Genomic DNA, 25,659 nt, shown 5'->3' on the forward strand with positions numbered 1-25,659 from the left:
GTGCCTTAAGGCAAATTGCTGGAACTTCCCGTACCGTAACGAAATGTTCGAGGAATACTGAATGTTTTCAAATAGATTATTATAAATATTGTAACATTGTCTATATTTATAAGAATTATATAACTGAATTGCAGAGTTGAATTATTTGTTTCAACAAAAACTAAAAAAAAAATGAACAAAAATTTTTTTTTCCAAAATCAATTATTTTGTTAAGACCAGCAGAAGTTTTTTGAATCATTTAAATCGGACGCTTAGTTTCTCTCAAAAACTGTCATTTTTTACATATTTAGCTCCGTATCTTCGAAATGGCTGGGCTGCCTTTGCCAAAAACTAATAAACACTTCTCCCAATCATTTACTAATTGAATGTTTTTTAGATCATTCAAATCGGATACTCCGTTCTCTCAAAAATACGATTTCAATTTTCTGCACTCTTTGCTTCCGTATCTCCGAACGGCTGGACCCTGCCTTTGCCAAACTAATCAGCTCTTTCCTTATCAATAGGAATCGAATGTTTTTTGAACCATTTGAATCGGTGATCCGTTCGCCCTAAAACGTGACTGGAATTTGTATCCACACATACATACACACACACACACACACATCCATTTTTTCTGAGGTATGCCAAAACGTTCAGAAACCTTCAAAAACGTCGAGAATGTAAAAATTTTCAATTCCGATTTTCGGCCCATTACAATAACTTACCCTACGGGAAGTTAAAAATTGGAAAAGGGACTCTACTGACGAGCAAACTGATTTTTAAAGTGGAAATTGAACGAAAGAACTCTACTTACGAGCAAGTTATAAACTAAATTACAATGTAAAAATGAAAGAAAGGACTTTACTGACGAGTAAACTTTATTTTTGATCTAGAATATTTAAAAAGGGACTTTACTGACGAGCAAACTTAATTTTTTGGTACAATTGTTGTAAAAAGGACTCTACTGACAAAAAAATTTTATTTTTGATCTAGAATGCTTAAAAAGGTACTCTACTGACGAGCGAACTTAATTTTTTGATACAATTGTCATAAAAAGGACTCTACTGACGAAAATTTTTATTTCTGATCTAGAATTTTTAAAAATGGACTCTACTGACGAGCAAACTTAATTTTTTGATACAATTGTTATAAAAAGGACTCTATTGACGAAAATATTTTTTCTGGTTCTAGAATATTTAAAAAGGGACTGTACTGATGAGTAAATCTAATCTCAAATTTAAGAATAATATAGTTAAAAGTTTCCATTAAAATGTATCTATATAAAAGACTCTACCTACCAGCTAATCTTCTGACGAGCAATAAATTATAAATCAATTTAGAAGCTTAAAAAAAGACTCTACTGACAAGCAAACTGAAAAATTTACTATGAATATTGAAAAAAGGGATTCTACTGACGAACAAACTGAAAAATTGACTTAAAAGATTAAAAAATAGGACTCTACTGACGAACAATCTTATTTTGTAAAAGGCTGGTGCTTTCCTAGTTTCTAAAGTACAATTCTTTATTATAAATTCTGTAACTTTTGAACCATTCGTTTAGTATGAATGATGTGTATAGGGAACTTGTTCGGAATGAAATACACTATAATATTGTTTAACATCGTAACGCCGTACAGCAACTCTGTATACTCTAAAATTGTGATAGAAATTAAAGGTCTTCTAGACAAGGCTGAGTTTCTAAAATACCATTCGTCATTATAAGTTATGTAACTTTTAAAGCATTCGCTTAGTATGAATGATGTGTATAGGAAACTTGTTCTAAATTAAATACACTATAATATTGTCTAACATTGATATGTTCTACAGCAATTCGGGATACTCTAAAATAGCAATGGAAATTACAGGTCTTCTAGACACGTCTGAGTTTCTAAAGTACTGTTCTTCATTATAAATTCTGTAACTTTTGAGCCATTCGTTTAGTATGAATGATGTGAATGGGAAACTTGTTCGGAATTAAATACACTGTAATATTGTCTAACATCATAATGCTGTACAGCAACTCAGTATACTCTAAAATTGAAACAGACGTTATAGAGTATATTATAGAGTAAAAGAGCTCTAAGAGATAGAAATAAAGTGCAATTTTTTATTATGAATTATATAACTTTTGAACCATACGTTTAGTATGAATGATGTGTATGGGAAACTTGTTCGAAATTAAATACACTATAATATTGTCTAACACCACAAAGCTCTACAGCAACTCTGTATACTCCAAAATCCCTTTCAAACACAAAACACGCAAAAAATCTGCTTTACATTGACTTGCCGACCGGCAATCAATTCCTACCGGCGTCTCCACCGGTCGATATTTTAATTACCGAATGCCCTAATTGAATTTTATGTAAATCATTTATTTCTATTCCAATCGTATTTATATTTATATATTATTTCGGTGGAGAGACTCATGTATATTCATCCATTCGATCGGGCTTTGTTTTCGTTTTGGGGGTAGTTGTATTATATCGAAATCGAATTGTACAAAAGTCCTCCACTTCACCCACAAGGGAATATAGCTAGTTGTGTTTTATTATGGCTTTTGTGGAGAAAACAATGGAGTTAAAAATTTATAAATGTATAGATGATTTTTTAATAGGAACGTACTCGGACGGTGGAGACGCCGGTTGTAATGGTTGAGTAGAGTTTGACTGTGGTTTTGTGGTTTTGTGGTTTTGTGGTTTTGGGCTATACCGAGTTGTTGTAGAGCTTTGTGGTGTTAGACAATGTTATAGTGTATTTGATTTCGAACAAGTTTCCCATACATATCACTCATATCAATCGAATGGTTTTGAAGTTATGACGTATAGTAAATGCATGCATTTTGTTAATGCTTCAGCAATTGTTCTATTTTGAATTGCATTTTGGAGTTGTTGTAAAGCACCATAATGTTAGGCAATATTATAGTGTATTTAATTTGGAACAAGTTTACCATACACATCATTCATACTAAACGAATGGTTCAAAAGTTACAGAATTTATAATGAAGAATTGTACTTTAGTAACTCAGCAGTGTCTAGAAGACCTGTAACTTCTGTTGCAATTTTATGGTACACCGAGTTGCTGCAGAGCATTATGATACTAGACAATATTATAGTGTATTCAATTTCGAACAAGTTTTTCATACACATCATTCATACTAAACGAATGCTTCAAAAGTTACAGAATTTGTAATGAAGAGTAGTACTTTACAAACTCAGCCGTGTCAAGAAAACCTTTAACTTCTGTCGCAATTTCAGAGTATACCAAGTTGCTGTAGAGCATTATGATGTTAGACAATATTATAGTGTATTTAATTCTGAACAAGTTTCCCATACACATCATTCATACTAAACGAATGCTCCAAAAGTTACAGATTTTATTATGAAGAATTGGACTTTACAAACTCAGCCGTGTCTAGAAGACCTGTAACATCTGTCGCAATTTTAGAGTATACGAAGTTGCTGTAGAGCTCATGATGTTTGACAATATTATAATGTATTTAATTCCGAACAAGTTTCCCATACCTATCATTTATATAAAACGAATGCTTCATAAGATACAGAATTCAGAATAAAACATTGCACTTTATTTATCTCTTTTTCTCTGTAAAAGTATCAACTACTCTAGACCTATAACTTCGGTTGCAATTTTCGAGTATACTGAGTTGCTGTAGAGCATTATGATGTGAGACAATATTATAGTGTATTCAATTCTGAACAAGTTTCCCATACACACCGTTCATACTAAATGAATGCTCCAGAAGTTACAAACGGTTAACCACAAAAATACAAACACTCGAGTAATACACCCTCACGTGTACGTACACTAATTTTTCCTCCACCGTATCGGTTTCGTTTCAATTAAGAACCCTTCGTAGGGCGTAAGGGTATCATCTACTGCCAGTTGGGTATTATTTGATCAACAAGGGTTGATTCGCCGATAATTGAAACGACCTGAAAACGACACCTAACTTGTTCTATGTCCAATTTACCATTTAACTGCTTGCGCCCTACTGTGACGGTGGAGAGATCGCTCCAAGAATTAATTCGGAAAATAAATTTGTTTTGTTTGGCTATTTCTGTACAAAGCGAAAGTAATTTAATTATTGACTAAGTGATGAGTGATAAGTGATAACTAGGTATAAGTGGTTTAAATTGAATCAAATTACGTGTTATATTGATACAGTTTTTTTTGACTAATGTTATTTTAAAATAATAATAAAAACGATACATTATTCATTATTCATTAATGTTTTTTTAACATTATAACTTTTTATGATATTTCTCCACCGTATTAATAATATTTTTCTTTTGTTTCAGGTATTTATGAACTTCATTATGAACGACTGACTTATCATCTTGTGGTGTTTTTCTAAAGGGACAAAACGCAAGTAGAATATATTTATTTAACGAGCCGATGGAGACGCCAAAATATTATATATATATACATATATAGATATATATATATATATATATATATATATATATATATATCTGTTAAATCGGCATCTGATAATTGTATTTTTTCACGTTACACTTAATATTTATACATTTAATTTACCGTAACGGTGGAGACCCACATTTATTGAGCTTTATATTCCATTTCTATATACGAAATGTTTCGATTATCATTTTTACTGAAGTTGAACATGTTACGTAACATTCCGGTGTAAAGTGTTTATTTGCAACCAAGGTTTATCCTTTTTTGAAACCGCAAGGACACGAAAAGTTTAATTAAAATCCTCAAAATCCTTAAACGTATTATACACAGCGTTTACTAAATAACAGCTTTACTTAATTTTTTGCCTGTCAGTAGAGTCCTTTTTTACTTTCCAGTTTTCTAACTAATTTGCTCGTCAGTAGAGTCCCTTTTTTGTTTTTTTTAAGATTAAAATTAAGTTTTTAAGGGGCTCTACTGACGAGCAAATTTAATTTTTGTCTAAAAATAGGAAAAACGAAACTTTAATGACGAGCAAACTTAAACTCTGTACTAGAAATTAAAAAAGGGACTCTACTGACAAGCAAACTTAATTTAAATCTCGAAAAAAAGGGACTCTACTGACGAGCAAACTTAATTTTAATCTTAAAAAAACCCAAAGGGGACTCTATTGACGAGCAAACTTAACTTTACTCTAGAAAAAAAACAGAAAAAGGACTCTACTAACGAGCAAACTTAATTTTAATCTTAAAAAAAAAACAATAAAGGGACTCTACTGACGAGCAAACGTGTTTTTACTCTCAAAAAATAGAAAAAGAACTCTACTGACGAGCCAATTTTATTTTACTCTAAAACAACAAAAAGGAACTCTACTAACGAGCAAACTTGATTTTAATCTCAAAAACAAAGAAAAAGAACTCTACTGACGAGCAAACTTGTTTTTAATTAAAAAAAAACAATAAACTCTACTGACAAGCAAACTTGTTTTTAATATAAAACACAGAAAAGGACACTACTGCCGAGCAAACTTAATTTTACTCTAAAAAGAACAGAAAAAGGACTCTACTGACGAGCAAATATAATTCTATTATAAAAAAAAAATAGAAAAAGGACTCTACTGACGAGCAAACTTGTTTTTAATTAAAAAAAACAGAAAAAGGGACTCTACTAATGAGCAAACTTAATTTTAATTAAAAAACAAACAGAAAAAGGACTCTACTGACGAGCAAATTGAAAATAAGCAGAAACTAAGCTCAAAAAAAATAAAAAAGGGACTGACGAGCAAACTTAAATTTGGCTCTAGAATATTTAAAAAGGGACTCTACTGACGAGCAAACTAACCAAAAAATGAGTAACAACGTTTCTATCATAGTCATACACCGAGTGCTGCGCCATTATATCCTTTACTCCACCGCCTAGTATATTGGCAATAAATAAACAATTTACATTTGCTTTTGAATATAGATAGAGAGAAGATTCCTGAAGATACTTTATCTTTAGAAAGAAGAGCTAAAGTTATTGCTGGCTTGAGGCGATACACAACCGGCGTCTCCATCGGCGTCTCCACCGTAATACATACTTTTCCCATTTTCATGGAAAAAAAAACGCCCATCGTATATTTTGTCGTCGTCATACATATATTTATATGTATATTTATATTTATATGCATAACTTAAGATTATAGTCGGGAAAGTGTTTTTTTTTTGCGAAACAAAAACAAGGATTTACGGATACGGTGGAGCGAAAAATGTGCACAAAACAAATACTAGTATCGATACATTTTGTAGGAAATAACATGAATATGTAGGAATGAGTAATTTTAGTTTGACTTGCTCGTCAGTAGAGTCCCTTTTTAAACTTTCTAGAGCAAAATAAATGTTTACTCATCAGTAGAGTTCCTTTTTTAATTTTTTTTTCAGGCCTAATTTTAATTTTCTCGTCAGTAGAGTCCCTTTTTTAATTTTCTAGATCAAAAGTTTATATTTGCTTATCAGTAGAGTCCCTTTTTTATTTTTTAGGCTTAATTTCTATTTGTTCGTCAGTAGAGTTCCTTTTTAAATTTTTTCAAGCTTAATTTCTATTTGCTCGTCAGTAGAGTCCCTTTTTTAATTTTTTTAGGCTTAATTTCAATTTGCTCGTCAGTAGAGTCTTTTTCTTTAATTTTTTTTAGGCTTAATTTCAATTTGTGCGTCAGTAGAGTTCCTTTTTTAGATGAAAATTAGGTTTGCTCGTCAGTAGAGTTCTTTTTCTAAATATTCTAGATGAGATATTGTTTTTGTTCGACAGTAGAGTCTTTTTTTATAATCTAGTTAAAGTTGGCTTGAATTTAATTTTTGTCTAAAAATGGAAAAAAGGGACTCTACTGACGAGCAAATTTAATTTTTGTCTAGAAATAGAAAAAAAGCGACTCTACTGACGAGCAAACTTTTTTTTAATCCAAAAGTCCTTTTTTAGTAAGTTTTTTTCGACATTTTAATTCGTTTGCTTGTCAGTACAGTTCTTTTTATTTCATAGATTAAAATTAAGTCGTCAGTAGAGTCTCTTTTAATTGTTCCAGTTTGATACCTAATAATCAATCAGTAATTAACATTTCCTTGTTGGCAGAGTCCTATTTTTTACTTTCATTGATTTTTATTTAACTAGCTCGTCAGTAGAATCCCTTTTGTAAAATTTGCTTGTTAGTAAAATCCTTTTTTAATTTTTAAAACAACATTTTTTGCTCGACAGTAGAGTCCGGTTTTTGTTTTCTATTTTTCCAATTAATTTGTGCGTCAGTAGAGTCCCTTTTTTATTAAAAATTAATTTTGCTTGTTAGTAGAGTCCTTTTTTTAATTTCAAAAAGAAAATTATAGTTTGTTCGTCAGTAGAGTTTTTTTTTATATTCTAAATTAAAATTTGCTTGTCATTAGAACCTTTTTTTATTTTTAAGATTAAAATTAGAGTTTGCTCGTCAGTGGAGTCCTTTTTTTTTAATAAAAATTCGCCTTGCTCGTCAGTAGAGTCATTTTTCTGAATTCTAAGAATATAAAAGTTTGCTCGTCAGTAGAGTCCATTTTTTCTTTTCAGAACAAAATTTAAGTTTGCTCGTCAGTAGAGTCCTTTTTTGTCTTTTCCGAGCCCCTTTTTAAATTTAGTAGGATTTGCACGTCAGTAGAATCCCTTGTACCTGCCTTCAACCAATAACAACAACAACCAAGAAATTCAATTACCATTTACTACCATTTGTGCAGCAATTTCTTCACTGCGATTTACCATATATTCAAATCCCTCATAATCAACTATCCCTCCACCGCCGTCGTTCATTAAAGTCCTCATCCTTACGAATAGAAATGTCTCCACCGTACGTCTACAATTGCAACGAGAGAAAGAGACAATTGCAAATACAAATGCAAATGATATCATCATCGCACAGCACAGAAAATGTTCGCTATTAAAATAAACACATTGGCATAGTTATCCTGCGAGCACGTGTTCGTGATCCTTCTCTGCGATTTCAGTAAAGCCTCCTCCACCGTGGATAGGATATTACTTGTATTTATTCTTCGCGAACTAAATAATCCTCGTGTTCGTGATTAAAACGCCTTGATTAAGATTTCTTGATCATATTTCATACTAAACGGGTTGCTCCACCGGCGGGAGTGGGAGCAGCGGTGGAAGGAGGTTGTAGAAGGTGATGGTTTTTTTCAATGTGTTTAAAGAGAGATGTTAGAGTTTTTGTTAAATGTAGTTACACTTTTTGTCTAATTGTTCGTGATATTTTATTTGTTCGTCAGTAGAGTCTTCTTTTTGGTTTTTTAGATCAAAAATGAAGTTTGCTCGTCAGTAGAGTCTCTTTTTTGTTTTTTAGATCAAAAATGAAGTTTTCTCGTCAGTAGAGTCCCTTTTGTGATTTCTAGATCGAAATTTAAGTTTGCTCGTCAGTAGAGTCCCTTTTTTGATGCTTTTTTTCAATATATTCAACTTATTTTATTCAAAATCTTCAAATCAATTGCTTGTTAGTAAAGTTCATTTCTATATTCTTTTTCAATAATATAAATTGTTCGTCCGTAGAGTCCTTTATTTTTAAAATTTTTTTGTCAAAATTTCAATGGTCATTAATGAACAGTAGAGTTCTCTACTGACGAGCAAACTTAATTTTATTCTAAAAAACAAAAAAGGACTGGTTATTTAGTTTGCTCGTCAGTAGAGTCCCTTTTATATATTCTATTTCGAAATCAAATTTTTTTTGTTAGTAGAGTCCCTTTTGTTCGAAAATTTTTGTTCGAAATTTCAATTTGTTTGTCAGTAGAGTCCCTTTTTATCTTATAGACCCAATTAGGGTTACTTGTCAGTATAGTCCCTATTTTCCTATTTTTAGACAAAAATTAAGTTTGCTCGTCAGTAGAGTCCTTTTCTTATTTCATAGATCAAAATTGAAATTTGCTCATCAGTAGAGTTCCTTTGTTCCTATTTTTAGACAAAAATTAAGTTTGCTTGTCTGTAGGGTCCCTATTTACCTATTTTTAAACAAAAATTAAATTTGCTCGTCAGTAAAGTCCCGTTTTTTCTATTTTCAGACAAAATTTAAATTTTAGGGTATAATTAAGTTTGCTCGTCAGTACAGTCCTTTTTTCCTATTTTCAGACAAAAATTAAGTTTGCCCTTTTTTCCTATTTTTAGACAAAAATTAAGTTTGCTCGTCAGTAGAGTCCCTTTTTTGTTTTATATTAAAATTAAATTTGCTCGTCAGTAGGGTCCCTTCATCAAATAATCCAACAAATTTAATTTCGTACTATCGATCGCTCCACCGCCTTTCAAAAATATTCCTTTTCCTCCACCTCGTGAGAATAAAAATGTTTTTATTATACAATATATATATATATATATATATATATATATATATATATATATACATACATACATAGAAGAAAGAACACGAGTCCTTTTTACATACGAGTCCTTTATTTTAGTATCAAAGGACCCGGAATAGCAACGCAGTAGGAAACATCGAAAACACATGTCGCCGAATTTCAAATCGTCCCCAACTCTCTCCACCGTAATAGTAATAGAAAAATCCCTTTCTGGCAACACTAATCGATAAAATATGAAATAGGAGAAATTTTTGAGGGGTAGTTTTAGTAAGGTAATTGTAATAATTCGTGAGAGGGAGTGAAATTTACTGGTTTTGCTATTTGCAAGTTTAGTAGACATATTGAAGATTAATATAGTTAAATAACATATTTAACTATACGAGCGGAACGTCCTGATGAGCTCGCTTAAATATAGACTTAGGTATGGTTTTGTATTTTTATATGGAACTATTAGGTACTTTGTTTAGTTTCTTAAATATTGCTCGTGAACGGAAATAAAATTATGTATTTTTGCTATTTGAAAGTTTAGTAGACATATTGAAGATTAATTTATTGAAGGTACAAGTTTGTAGTACGAGCGGAACGTCCTGATGAGCTCGCTTAAAACTATAATTTTTGATTCAGATGCAGAGTTTTGTACTTTTGTATGGAACCATAGGGCACTTTGTTAAGATTATTGTTAATTACTCATAAGCAGAATTAAAATCACCATGTTTTGCTATTTGCAAGTTTAGTAGACATATTGAAGATTAATTTAGTGAAGGTACAAGTCTGTAGTACGAGCGGAACGTCCTGATGAGCTCGCTTAAAACTATAATTTTTGATTCAGATGCAGAGTTTTCTACTTTTGTATGGAACTATTGGGTACTTTGTTAAGATAATTGATAATAACTCATGAGTAGAAATAAAATTAACTAATTTTGCTATTTGCAAGTTTAGTAGACATATTAAAGACTAAGTTAGTTGAATAAGAAGTGTGTAGTAATGTAAACTTAGGTGTGGTTTTGCATTTTTATATGGAGCTATTAGGTACTTTGTTTAGTTTATTAAAAATAATTCGTGAGCGTAAAGAGAATTAACAAGTTTTGCTATTTGCAAGTTTAGTAGACATCTTGCAAATTAATTTAGTCAAATTACAAGTCTGTAGTGTGTATAGAACGTCCTGAAGAGCTCGCTTAAAACTTCATTTACAACTATTTATGAAGAGTTTTGTTTTTTTTATATGGAACTTTTATGTACTTTCTTAAGAAAATCGATAATAACTCATGAGCGGAGTTAAATTATGTAATTTGAAAATTTTGAGTATTAAAAGACATGTTAAAGGTAAATTTGGTGAAGTGTACAATTTATAATGTGAACGGAACGTCCTGAAGAGCTCGTTACAAATCGAAAATACAAATATTATAGCATTTTGTATGGCAATTTTAGGTACTTTGTTAGATAATTGATAATAACTGGTAAGCGGAAATAAAATTAACAAATTTTAGTAGTTTACTCTTTTGTAGACATATTAAAGATTGAGTGATTCAAATTGGAGATATGTAGTATGAACATAACATCCTGAAGAGCTCGTTAAAACCTGCAAATACTAATTTTTAGCAATTTTGTGTGAAAGTTTCATGTAGTTTGCAAAGATTATGAGTAATAACTCGTGAGCGGAAATAAAATTAATTAGTTTTTGCTATTATAATATTTAGCAGATATACTGTGAATTAATTTAGTCAAATTTCAAGTCTGTAGGACAAACAGAACGTTCTGATGAGCTCGCTTAAAAGTGCAATATCAGATTTAAATGCAGAATTTTTACTTTTATATGGAACTCTTTGGTACTCTATTGAAGCAAATAACAATTTCTCATGAGCGATATTAATTATATTTAATTTTAATATTTTGCAAATTAGTTAACATACTAAAGACCGGTTGAGTCAAAATACAAGTCTGTAGTACCATCAAAACATCCTGAAGAGCTCGTCAGAACCTAAATAAAACAAAATTCTTGCATTTTTGTATGGTGCTTTTAGGTACTTTGTTAAGATTATTAAAAATATCTTGTGAGCCGAATTAAAATTTTTTAATTATACTATAGTAATATTTAGTAGACATAATAAAAATTAATTTAGTCAAATCACATGTATGTAGTATAAACAGAACGTCCTGAAGAGCTCGTTAGAACCTAAAAACCCAACATTCTAGCATTTTTGTATGGTGCTTTTAGGTACTTTGTTAAGATTATTAAAAATATCTTGTGAGCGGTAATCAAATTTTCTAATTTTATTATTTTACTATTTAGTAGACCTACTGATAACTAATTTACTCAAATTACAAGTCTGTAGTACAATCAAAACGTCCTGAAGAGCTCGTCAGAACTTTAAAAAACAAAATTCTAGCATTTTTGTATCGTGTTTTTAGGTACTTTGTTAAGATAATTGCTAATAGCTCGTGAGTGTAATTAAATTTTAATAATTTTACTATATAGTAGACACTTTCAGGTATAACATACTAAAATAATAGATCTCTAGTACAAACTGAACGTCCTGAAGAGCTCGTTGAAAACTGTCAAATAAAAATGTACATAAGGAAACTTCAATCGTTTAAACACAAACTAAGTACAACAAAAAAACTTTCTAATTAAATTTCATTCTTTACAAACATTGCTCCACCATTTTCAAGCCCACAATTTAATTTTTATGCTCTATTTTTTACAATTCTAGTCCGCCCCTGCTTTTAATCCAATAAATACAACATTCTATCATTTTTGTATGGAGGTTTCAAGTACTTTGTTAAGAATTACTAATTTTACTTTTTTACTATATAGTAGACATTTTCAGATATAAATTACTAAAATTTTATATCTCTAGTACAAACTGTACGTCCTGAAGAGCTCGTTCAAACCCGTCAAACAAAAAATCACATATAGAAACAGTAATCGTTTAAACACAAACTAAGTACAAAAAAAAACTTTCACATTAAATTTTATTCATTAACAAACATTGCTCCACCTTTATCAGGCTCACAATTTAATTTTTGGCCCCAATTTTTCCCAATTTTAGTCCGACCCTGCTTTTAATCCAATAAACACAACATTCTACCATTTTTGTATGGCGTTTTTAGGTACTTTGTTAAGATTATTGAAAATATCTTGTGAGCGGAATTAAAATTTACTTATTTAAATATTTCGCTATATAGTAGACACTTTCAGGAATAACATACTAAAATAATAGTTCTCTAGTACAAACTGTACGTCCTGAAGAGCTCGTTGAAATAGGTCAAAGAAAAAATCACATATAGTAACAAAAATCGTTCAAACACAAAATAAGTACAAAAAAATGCCTTCATATTAAATTTTATTCATTTCAAACATTGCTCCACCTTTGTCAGGCCCACAATTTTATTTTCGAGCCCAATTTTTTATTATCCTTCTCCACCCCTGCTTTTAATCCAATCCACATGTGTCACATCAGGCAACACAGCCAGTCAGTCGAGTTTTGTTAATTAAGAAATTAATGTCGTTTCGTATCTCTAAAGAGAATCATCTCCATCGTTCATAATTGATTTAATTAAACATTCCGATGTATATGATAACTGAAGATGAACACAAAGACGTTTCGACAACGGTGGAGACGCCTATACTTATTTACATACAAAACGGTAGAAAGTTAAATCAAATTCGTAATATGAATTTTCAAAATCATTTTTGGGGTATACCGAGTTGCTGTAGGGCTTTATGGTGAAAGACAATATTTTAGGGAATTTAATGAAGAACAAATTTGTCTCAGGTATTGTTTATATCAATTGAGTGGTTTTAAAGTTACAGGATATTGTTTGAACAAGTGCATTTTGGAGTTTAGGTGTAAAATATTCATGCAGTTTTTGAATTAAATTTTGGAGTATACCGAGTTGCTGTAGGACTTTGTGATGTTAGACAAAGTTGTAGGGAATTTAATTCTGAACAAATTTACCATACACACTTTTTACATCCGATGATTCTTTTAGAGGTTACATTTGGTGTAAACAAAAAATGTACTCGTGAGGCATGAGGTTGATTAGCAGTTTTCTAGACTAGTTTTAGAGTATACTGAGTGTATGTAGGGCTTTGCGATGTTAGACAATTTTTGTTCAGTGGTCTATTACGAATATATGTCTCATACACATCATTCATGTACATCAAATGGTTCTAAAGTTATGACGTATATATTGAACTAGCGAATTTGTTTTGGTGTGTACTCATGATGCAAGAATTTGATTAGCAGTTTTTTGGAGCATTTTTAGAGTATACCGAGTTGCTGTAGGACTTTATGATGTTAGACAATTTTGTTCAGCGTTTAATTGTAAATATATGCCTTCTACACATCATTCATATACATCGAATAGTTCAAAAGTTATGACGAATATATTGAACCAATGCATTTGTTTTGGTGTGTGATTATATGTTGGTTGTAAAATTTTATCAAATTTGCTCGTCAGTAGAGTTCTTTTTGTACTGCAAGCTAATTTGCTCGTCAGTAGAGTTTTTTTTTATTATTGCAAGTTAATTTGCTCGTCAATACAGTCCCTTTCTATTATATTTTAACTCTAGATTTTATTTAGTTAGATAAAATTTAATCGCCAAAATTTAATTTCCATGTTGAGAAAATTCTGCCGATCGCTCCACCGTTTTGTTAAAAATTAAGCAAAAACGTACAAAAACTTTAAATTTGGGTAAAAAAATGATTACATAACATAAGTTGTTCTTTTTTCTACCATCTAAACCTTAAACCAACCTTAAGTTCAACCTTATTCTTCTTTTATGCCATTTTTAATTTCAATTCTGACTATTGTTCTAATATACTTTAAACAAATAATTTCAACTCTGCAATTCAGTTTACATAATTCTTCTAAATATTAGACAATATTACAATATTAATAATAATCTATTTGAAAACATTCAGTATTCCTCGAACATTTCGTTACGGTACGGGAAGTTCCAGCAATTTGCCTTAAGGCACGATGCCACCCACCCCACTAGTTGTATTGTAAGTTAATTTGCTCGTCAGTACAGTCTCTTTTTTATATTCTAGTACGAGATTTGGTTTAGTTAGATAAAATTTAAATGGAATTTAATTTAATTTAATATCGATGTTGAGAAAAGTCTACCGATCGCTCCACCGTTTTGTTAAAAATTAAGCAAAAACTTACAAAAATCGCGATTTTAAAAAAAAAAATGATTACATAACAATTCTTGAACCTTTTTCGACTATATAAACCATAAACCAACCTTAAATTCAACCTTACTCCCCTTTTATGCCATTTTTAATATCTCCAAAACGTGTTTTTGTCGCCGAGTCGAAAGAAGGCGCACCTGTCAGACAAAAACATACGTGGAATTTTTTTTACCTATTTCCGGTTTCCGGTTCGCCTTTATTTCCTGATTTCCGGGATGGAAATATATATATGCAAATGCTGGTCCGGGAAAAGTCCGGAGGACTCTCTGAGGACTTACGGATATGTAAGACGATTGTTTTTTTATATTTATTTTTGTGCGAGAAATTTTTTGTAAAAATTATTGAAAAATGTGGAAAAGTCGCCCAGATGGGCACAGTCTAAGTGACACCGTCGCACGAAAGGATTTGAGAATGCGTTTGGGTTGTGATTTTACGGGAGCACTTTTTCAATTTTGTGTAAAATCTAATATTAATTTTGTGAAAATTAATGAAAAATGTGAAAAAGTCTTAGTATAAGAGAAAATGTGAAAAAGTTGCCAAGATGAGCACAGTCTAAGTGACAATGGTGTACAAATGTATTAGCAAGTGCTTTTAGATTGTGACTGTTTCGGAACACTTTTCTGATTTTGTGTAAATATTTTTTTTGATTGAAAATTTTTAAAAATTGCCGACCTAAGCACAGTCTAAGTCGAACAATAGTGTTAGAAAGTGCCTTCAGATTGTGATTATATGGAGTACTTTTTTCACATGGTTACATTTGAAGTAAAACTTCTTTACTCACATTTTTACTAAATCTCTTATAATTTTTGAACCGTTTGTTCAAAGACGTGTATATACTTGGCACCGCAATGGTGGAAATTGGCAAAACTGATATGACCTGATTTTTTGACGATTTTTTTGCTGTCGATTGGTGCAAACTAAAATTTTTTTGCTCTTTCCGTTCTCGAGATAAATGGGTGGGGCCAAATTCGGTGCTAACTATATATATAGTCAGCACCGACCCCTCTGAAAATGCAAAAAAATTAAAATTTCTTTTTACTATCGTTATCAGTGATTTTTTTGCTGTCGAATGATGCAATTAATTTTTGGAAAAGTTTTGCCCATCATAGATTTTCACGCATAGGAAAATTCCCAAATTTGCCAATTTAAAAAAAATTGACAATTTTGAAAATGCCCAATTTTTTTGCTCGCTTACTTAAATATAAATCAAAAAAAATTTTTTCAAAAAATTAATTTTTTCACCCCTTTTCTTAGAGGTTGCCAATTTTTTGGGGTGTCCACAGGTCACTTTTTCAAAAGTTTAAAAATTGTTTCGGAATCTGTGATTTTTTTGCTCTGCGATACAAAAAAGAAAAATTCAAAAAAATAAATTTTAATTTTGATTTTTTTCGTAGTATAGAAACGAATAGTTTGCGTCCATGATAAGTATACGATGCTCAATTTATTTACTTACTCCCAAAAACAGACGAATGAATCAATTAGTCAACAATATTTCAGTAATTACAGTAAATAAATAATGCGCGTCTTTGGCCACCCGCCGCCGAGAGACTCTACGGCGTAGGGAGTCTCTACGCACTGGGTCTCTCGAAGCTGAGCGAGTGAGATAGCTATACGCTATTGAGCGAGTGAGACGGCTATATATATGCACCGCGATTCCTGTTACATTTTAACAAATTCATATAAAAATGGTATGAGACTATTAATTCCGATCGAGCACATATTTTTGTAAAGGTATTGGTGATGATTTTGTTTTATACTTAATTGGGAAAAAAATAAGCATATTTAAAGCGGATTGCAATCCGCTTCCATACTACGAAAAAAATCAAAATTAAAATTTATTTTTTTGAATTTTTCTTTTTTGTATCGCAGAGCAAAAAAATCACAGATTCCGAAACAATTTTTAAACTTTTGAAAAAGTGACCTGTGGACACCCCAAAAAATTGGCAACCTCTAAGAAAAGGGGTGAAAAAATTAATTTTTTGAAAAAATTTTTTTTGATTTATATTTAAGTAAGCGAGCAAAAAAATTGGGCATTTTCAAAATTGTCAATTTTTTTAAATTGGCAAATTTGGGAATTTTCCTATGCGTGAAAATCTATGATGGGCAAAACTTTTCCAAAAATTAATTGCATCATTCGACAGCAAAAAAATCACTGATAACGATAGTAAAAAGAAATTTTAATTTTTTTGCATTTTCAGAGGGGTCGGTGCTGACTATATATATAGTTAGCACCGAATTTGGCCCCACCCATTTATCTCGAGAACGGAAAGAGCAAAAAAATTTTAGTTTGCACCAATCGACAGCAAAAAAATCGTCAAAAAATCAGGTCATATCAGTTTTGCCAATTTCCACCATCGCGGTGCCAAGTATATACACGTTGTTCAAAGTTAATTGAATATTCGGCAAATTTGTTCTAAATTTAACGGTTTATAATATTTTCTAATATAGTTTACACTTTGAAGCAACTATATGGCAAAAATTGATATTGAATAATAAATAAGTTTGTACGGAACACTATTGGTTTGTTTCGAACAACATTATGATATTCGGTTAGTGCTCGTCGAGACCTTTCATTTGATACCCCACATGGTTATATTTGAAGTAAAACTTCTCAACTCACATTCGGTATAATTTATAGTTCTGCGTCATTAGAGTCCACAAACTTGTTTTTAGTTTAAAAAATACGTAAAAAGGACACTACTGACGAGCAAACTTAATTTTAACCCAAAAGAAACACAAGAAGGGACTCTACTGACGAGCAAACTTAATTTTAATTAAAGAAAACACAAACGAGCAAATTTAATTTAAATCACAAATAAATAAAAAGGGACTCCACTGACGGGCAAACTTGATTTTTGTCTAAAAATAGGAAAAAAGGGACTCTACTGACAAGTAAACTTAATTTTTGTTTGAAAATAGGAAAAAGGAACTCTACTGGCGAGCAAATTTAATTTTAAATCTAGATTATGAAAAAGGGACTCTAATGACGAGCAAACTGAAATTAAAAATCTTAAAAAAATTAAAAAGAGACTCTACTGACGAGCAAACTGAACTTGAGCTAACAAAACATTAATGTTGAAAACATAATAAACTTCTCCTTCTGGAAGTTAAAAAAGAAACTCTACTGACAAGCAAACTGAAATTAAGCTTTAAAAAACACAAAAAAGGGACTCTACTGACGAGCAAATCTTTTATCTACAAAGTCATTATTCAGTTTATTCATCAGTAGAGTCTTTGTTATATAATCTTGTTCAATAATTTTTTTCTTTTTTTTAAGTTTTTTAAAGCTTAGTAAATATCTTTACTAAATTTGCGGTTTTTATTTACTTTTCATAGTTTGCTATGAAACGGTGGAGCGATCTCGGCCGAAGGGTCATATTATATATATATATATATATATATATATATATATATATATTCATTTATATTTGTTATTTTTAAATATACTATATTTACTATTATGAAACACTCTTCATCACTTCCCTACTTTAGTTCCTCTCCCCTCACCCTCTGTACTTTTCCTCACCCCACCCTTGATATTTCATTTTTTTTCCTCTCATCCCCCGCCACTGCATTATTTTATTTGATTCCCTTTTCATTTTCTCCACCGCAAAATAACCGGCGTACTGTAGTAGTAGTATGAAAGTCTTAGGCAAATCCGGAGGAATTGATGTTCTGTGATTTAACAGACGGAGGGCGGAGAGTCCTCCACCGTAAAATGAAATATGTCGAGGATTAAAGTGCAAGGGGAAGGGAATTGAGACGGAGCCTAATATAAAGGGTGGAGAAGGATAGTAGAGTCCTTTTGTCATTTTCATTATTAAAATTTAGTAGTCGGTTTTTGTCTAGATTGATATTAAGTTTTGTCGTCAGTGGAGTCACTTTTTTATTTTGTAGTACGAAATTAAAGTTTGCTCGTCAGTACAGTCCCTTTTTTTGATTTTTAAAGCTTAATTTCAATTTGCTCGTCAGTAGAGTCTTTTTTTTTAATTTTTTAAAGCTTGATTTCAGTTTGCTCGTCAGTAGAGTCCTTTTTTTTAATTTTTTCAAGTTTAATTTAAGTTAGCTCGTCAGTAGAGTCCCTTTTTAATTTTTTAAAGCTTGATTTCAATTTGCTCGTCAGTAGAGTCCTTTTTGTAATTTCTTTAAGCTTGATTTCAATTTGCTCATCAGTAGAGTCCCATTTTTGTAATTTCTGGATCGAAATTTAAGTGTGCTCGTCAGTAGAGTCCCTTTTTTAATTTTCAAGGTTAATTTCAGTTTGCTCGTCAGTAGAGTCCCTTTTTGTAATTTTTAGATTGAAATTAAGTTTGCTCGTCAGTGGAATTCCTTTTTCAATTTATTAAAGCTTGATTTCAATTTGCTCGCAATTAGTCACTTTTTTTATTTTTTTAAGCTTAATTTCAATTTGCTTGTCAGTAGAGTCCCTTTTTTATATTATAGAATAAAAATTAAGTTTGCTCGTCAGTCGAGTCATTTTTTTAGAACATAATTAAAGTTTGCTCGTCAGTAGAGTCCCTTTTTTCAATTTCTTTAAAGCTTATTTTCAATTCGCTCGTCAGTAGAGTCCATTGTTTAATTTTATTAAAGATTGATTTCAAATTGCTCGTCAGTAGAGTCCCTTTTTTAATACTTCACATATAAAATTAAAGTTTTCTTTTCAGTTGAGTCATTTATTAATTTTTTTCCAGTTTGCTCGTCAGTATAGTCCTTTTTTAATCAAAATTGAATAAACGCTCCACCGTTGTTCACTTGAGAAAACCACAATAACAGAAATCCTATGTTGTGTAAATTTTACATTTGTTCAGTGGCGACAATTTCAATTACGATAGGGGATTTAAAGTGCCCCTCGAGGAACCCCTTAAGGACTCTCTCTTCTAACGCACACCCCGCTTCTCTAACCACTTATACGAGTGTAAATGGCGAAATAAAACGATTGTGAAAAGTGCAAAATAGCGCATTAAGAGGAAATGATGTGAGCATTAAGTGCGGTGGAGGGATGGAGAAACAGAAGTGGGATAAAAAAAAGATATATGTATATATATATATATATATATATATATATATGTATGTATATACATATATATTGCAACTCGCCGATAGGCAGTGTGTATGTTACGTGTATTGATTTTCGTTGACATCGTCTGGTCGCCCGAATTTGATTTATACGGTGGAGGCTTTTTGTTTTGCCGAATCGATTATGATTTATCGCCGAATGCACAAAGTTGAAAACATAAAATACTATATGTATTTGTAGAATCATATTTCGGAAATAAAGGACAGAAATATAGAAATATCATTTTGACGAGCTCTTCAGGACTAGGTAATATCAAAAACTGTGAAAATGTATATTTCTTTGTCGTGCGACCAGGCGTATTTTACATATAAACAATGTAAAATAACATATGTAAATTGTTTATATGTAAAATACGCCTGATCGCACGGCAATTAGACACTTTTAGTGTAATTAGTAGCAAGAAGATAAAATCATTTAGAGTGAAATATGTCTAGAGAAAAAGAGATAAATTTATTTAGAGAGTGATAGAGATATTTTGAGAGAGATAGAGGTATTTAGAGAGAGATACAATATATTTAGAGAGAGACAGAGATATTTAAAGAGAGAGAGATGGAGATATTTAGAGAGAGAGATGGAGATATTTAGAGAGAGAGATGGAGATATTTAGTGAGAGAAATGGAGATATTTAGACAGAGATGGAGATATTTAGACAGAGATGGAGATATTTAGACAGAGATGGAGATATTTAGACAGAGATAGAATTATTTAGAGAGAATGAGAATATATATTTAGAGTGATACAAAATTATTTAAGAAGATTATTTTTCAAAAAAAGGACTCTACTGACGAGCAAACTGAACAAAACATAACAAGGGACTCTACTGACGCACAAACTTTCAAGATTGATATTAGAAATAGAGAAATGACTCTACCGACCAATCTAAAAGAACAGAAAAGGACTCTACTGACGAGCAAATTTAAATTTCTATCTATAAAAACAGAAAAGGACTCTACTGACGAGCAAACTTAATAAAACAAAAAAAAAAAACTCTACTGACGAGCATACTCGAATTTCGATCGAGAATATAAGAAAAGACTCTACTGACGAGCAAACTAATTTTTGATGTAAAAATAATGAAATAAGGACTCTACTGACAAGCAAACTCGAATTTTCCATAAAGAAAATAAGAAAAGAACTCTACTGACGAGCAAACAAGTTTTCGACGCAAAAATAATGAAAAAAGGACTCTACTGACCAGCAAACTCGAATTTTTAACGTAAAAATGATAAAAAAGGTTCTACTGACAAGGAAACTAATTTTTAACATAAAAATACCGAGAAAAGGACTCTACTGACTAGCAAACTACAATTAACGCATACAGAACTCTACTGACGACTAAAATAAAATTAAAAATAAAGGTAACTGTGCAGATATTTTGGAAAATAAACTCTACTGACTACAAAAATCATCAACTATATTTAACATTGTATTTAGCATTAAACTGTTATCTGACTGTTTTTAATTTTTAAAGAATTGCTTCATATATCAACATCGATTTAATCCTCCACCGTACGGTAGTTTTTTCTTCAAATGCCATAAACGTCTATAAAATAAATAGACGTCATTAAAATCTTTTCCTCCTCGAGGGCAGAAAAATGGCAAAAATTAACACCAATAACTGAAACAAATGGGCTAAAGGATAGATTTAGACAAAAGGTTATAATGAAAAATATATCTCCACCGTTCACGAAGAAAATGCGAGGAAAAAAACAAATAATGGCATCTTGATAATAAATTAGAGAGCTTTCGATATCGAATGACGAGCTATCAATAATTTTTACCAGGGGAAAAAATATTGAAGCCTATTGGCAAGTTGCAAATGGAGTAGTAGAATCTTTTCTCTTTCATAAAATCAATTTTACTGACAAGCAAACTAAAATTTAAATTGTCTCTTTTTATCTATTTCTGTCTCTCTCTTTTTTTTAAATCAATGTTTAATTACCTCGTTTTTTCATTTTTACTTTAAAAATTAATTTGCTCGTCAATAGAATCCTTTTTTCATCATTTATACGTCGAAAACTTGTTTTCTTGTCAGTTGTGTTCTTGGAGTCCTTTTTATTTATTTTTTCAAATTTGTAAGTTATTTACTCGTAGTAGAGTTCCTTTTTTATTTTATTTTTAACATTATAAATAATTTGCTACTCAGTAGAGTCTTTTTTTATCATTTTCACGTAGAAAATTTGGTTGCTTGTCAGTAGAGTCTTTTCTATATTCTTAATCTAAAATTGAGTTTGCTCGTCATTAGAGTCCCTTTTTAATTTCTATTGCTTGTCAGTAGAGTCCTTTTTTTCAAATTTGTAGATTATTTGCTCGTCAGTAGAGTCTCCTTTTATTTTATTTTTAACATTATAAATAATTTGCTACTCAGTAGAGTCTTTTTTATCATTTTCACGTCGAAAACTTGTTTTCTTGTCAGTAGAGTTTTTTCTCTTTTTCTGGATGGAAATTTAAGTTTGCTTGTCAGTAGAGTCTTTTTTCATCATTTTCACTTTAAAAATCAAATGGTCGTCAGTAGAGTTCTTTTCTTATATTTTTGATCAAAAATTGAGTTTGCTCGTCAGTAGAGTCTTTTTTTATCATTTTTACGTTAAAAATTAGTTTGTTTGCTCGTCAGTAGAATTTTTTTCTATTTTTTAGAATTTATTATTCTAAGACAACACCAAAGTTTGCTTATCAGTAGAGTCCCTTTGTTTAATATTCTAGTTCAAAATTAAAATTTGCTCGTCAGTAGAGTCCTTTTTTATAATTTTTAGATAGAAATTCGAGTTTGCTCGTTAGTAGAGTCCTCTTTTATTATTGTTACGTTGAAAATCAATTTGTTCATCAGTACAGTTCTTTTCTGTGTTTTAGATTGGTCAGTAGAGTTCTTTCTCTATTTTTAATATCAATCTTAAGTTTTTGCGTCAGTAGAGTCTTTTTTTCTCTAGTACTAATTTACTTGAAAACTTATACTACATATTTTTATTATAAAAAGGAACTCTACTGACAAGCAAATCAAATTTCTGCCCTCTATTACAACATTATCATCGAACTCCATCGACCTTTTACTCCTCCTCCACCGTAACGAAAATTGAAGAGCATTTTAACGAACTAAGTCCCAAAAAACTTTTTTTCGCAAAATGAGCAAAATTGACAAAACGTGCCGAAACGCAGGAATCAAATATAAAATATAAAAAGCTCAACAGGACGAACGAACGGACAGGACGTTTGTTCGTTTAAAAAATATTCGCAAAATGCGCGCGAAGTGACAAAGACGAATATACGAGTACGGTGGAGCGATTCACAGATTCGCACATCACAAATCATGCCAATTTTAAATAAAATCAGCAAAAACGATAGATATAAAAATAGATAGATAGATAGATAGATATATTATATATATATATATATATATATATATATATATATATATTAAATGATAGAGACTTGGATTTGTGAATATTTTGTAGAGTTTCGAACAAGAATCCAAAAAAGTAATAAAAAACAAAAAAAAAGTTTTTCAATAAACTATTTTTTTACTTTTTTATTTACTGTCGACGTTTCGGAACTAGGTACGTTCCATCTTCAGGACATCTGTCAAGAAACGTGATCTTGATGAGATTTAAGCAAACAATATGTTTAGGAATAGAAAATGGGTTTTTCTTAAATAATAAATTAATTGAAAAAATAATGTACAGAAATATGATAATATGATCAAAATGAGAATGAGAAAAAGTTTGCTCGTATGTACACTTCCTTAGAATTTTCCAAATCAAAATTTGAAATTTGCTCGTCGGTAGAGTCCCCCTTTTTATTTTTTTTAAAGCCTAATTTCAGTTTGCTCGTAAGTAGAGTCTATTTTTGTTCTAAATTCATTTCCATCGTTTGTAGAGCGCTTTTTTAAAATCTCATTCAGTTTGCTTGTCAGTAAAGTCTTTCTCTTTATTTTCACTGCGAATTTTATCAGTAAATTCCTTTTTAAATTTTATTCAGTTTGCTCGTTAGTAGACTCTTTTTTACATTTTTTATCAATTTGCTCGTCAATAGCGTCCTTTTCCTTTAAAAAAGTTAAATTTGCTCATCAGTAGACTCCTTCTTTGCTTTTTTTATTGATTTGCTCGTTAGTAGAGTCCCTTTGTCATTTTTTTGCAGTTTGCTCGTCAGTTTTTTTTCTCTGAAAAAAATTCTAAATTTGCTCGTCAGTAGAGTCCTTTTCCTTTAAAAAAATCAAATTTGCTCGTCAGTAGACTCCCATTTTGTTTTTTTAATAAATTGCTCGTCAGTAGAGTCCTTTTTCTTTTGAAAAATTTCTAAATTTGCTCGCCAGTAGTGGTCATTTTCTTTAAAAAAGTTAAATTTGCTAGTCAGTAGAGTCCCTTTTCATATTTTTTGTCATTTTGCTTGCAGGCAGGGTCTCTTTTCATATATTTTTTAAATTTGCTCATCAGTAGAGTCCCTTTTTGCTTTTTTTTGGCAATTTGCTCATCAGTAGAGTTCTTTTCTATTGAAAAAAGTTTAAATTTGCTCTCTATACACTTTTATGATCGTTAGCAGTATTTTATTTCTTAGAGTCCACATCTCTGATCCATAAAGAATCAAGTTTCTTAAAATTTAATTTCCTTCGTTCCTCCACCGTTTTCCAACTTTTCCTCATTAATTACGAGCGCGAAATTTAATTCTCGTCCAATCAAACTTTATAATTGTATCCTGACGAATGAAATCGAAACATCAGTAGAACGAACGATACAATATATATATATATATATATATATATCGTTTATCAAAAAACGCCAAAACTCTAATATTTCGCGATTTAATTTATTAACATCATAACAGACATATGTATAACTCTCTCTTTCGCACTCGTTTAATTTATTATGTTGCATCTCTCTCTTTCTCGTTCGGTGGAGCATTTGCCATCGTTCATTAATCAACATCAAGTTGTATCCGAAGGCGGAATAAGTGTTCGTTTTAAGTGAGTTGCCTATTGGCGAGTAGCACAAGGAAATATTATACGTATATATATATATATATATATATATAATAAATATATATAATCTAAATAATCTGTAATAACTGAAATCTGTAATAGTTTTTAAAAAAACATTCTCTTTGACAGAATAAACCTGATGATGGGACGTATTCAGTTCCGAAACGTCGTTATTAAACATCTTCAAAAAAAAACAATTGATTTTTATTTTTGGATTTACTGTTCGGTAAAGAAACAATCAATATTATATATTATATATATATATATATATATATATATATATAAATTATATATAATATATATATATATATATATATATATAAAGAGATATTTAGACATTTTACAAGACTGGTGTTCAATACTCAACATGATAAAGGATTCTACTGACGAGCAAACTTATTTTTGTCGCCGAAGTAGAAAAGGGACTCTACTGGCGAGCAAATTGATACTAGACTTGTTGGACTCTACTGACGAGTAAACTGAAACAAATTTATAAAAGGACTCTACTGACGAGCAAACTAAAAATACAATAAAAGGGACTCTACTGACGAGCAAATTATAAAAATGAAATAAAAAAGGACGATCTATGATTTTTATTTTATGCTTTTAGTTTGCTCGACAGTAGTCATTTTTTCATTTTGCTCGTCAGTAGAGTTCTTTCTACATTTTTGTCAATTTGTTTGTCAGTAGAGTCCTTTCTACATTTTGGTCAATTTGCTTGTCAGTAGAGTCCTTTTTCATATATTTTTATAAATTTGCTCGTCAGTAAAGTCCCTTTTCATATATTTTTTTTATTTGCTTGTCAGTGAAGTCCCTTTTCATATATATTTTTTAGTTTGCTCGTCAGTAGAGTCCCTCTTTGCATTTTTTTGGTGAATGGTGCCAGTAGAGTCCTTTTTTTGTATTTTCTTGGCAATTTGCTTATCAGTAGAGTCTCTTTTCATAATTTTTTATACATTTTCTCGTCAGTAGAGTCTCTTTTTACTTTTATTTATTTTGCTCGTCAGTAGAGTTCTTTTCTTGAAAAAAGTTTAAATTAGCTTGTCAGTAGACTCCCGTTTTGCATTTTTGTCACTTTGATCATCAGTATAATTCCTTTTTGTATTTTCTTGGCAATGTGCTCGTCAGTAAAGTTCCTTTTTATAT

At 30.7% G+C, this 25,659-nt stretch overlaps 1 protein-coding gene across 1 annotated transcript in view; it reads left to right on the forward strand.

Annotated features, from left to right (window-relative positions):
* LOC113378410 (trafficking protein particle complex subunit 10-like) overlaps positions 1-25,659 on the forward strand; it is a 152,883-nt gene that overhangs the window by 19,520 nt on the left and 107,704 nt on the right. Inside the window, exon 3 of the mRNA XM_026618937.1 lies at positions 5,881-5,984. Within this exon, the coding sequence (XP_026474722.1) occupies positions 5,881-5,984 (104 nt within the window). The remainder of the gene's footprint in view (positions 1-5,880; positions 5,985-25,659) is intronic.

This window comes from Ctenocephalides felis, unplaced genomic scaffold (genome assembly GCF_003426905.1).
Source record: "Ctenocephalides felis isolate EL2017-DRISC unplaced genomic scaffold, ASM342690v1 CF-g0.4_SCAFFOLD_01886, whole genome shotgun sequence".
Classification (NCBI taxonomy): domain Eukaryota; kingdom Metazoa; phylum Arthropoda; class Insecta; order Siphonaptera; family Pulicidae; genus Ctenocephalides; species Ctenocephalides felis.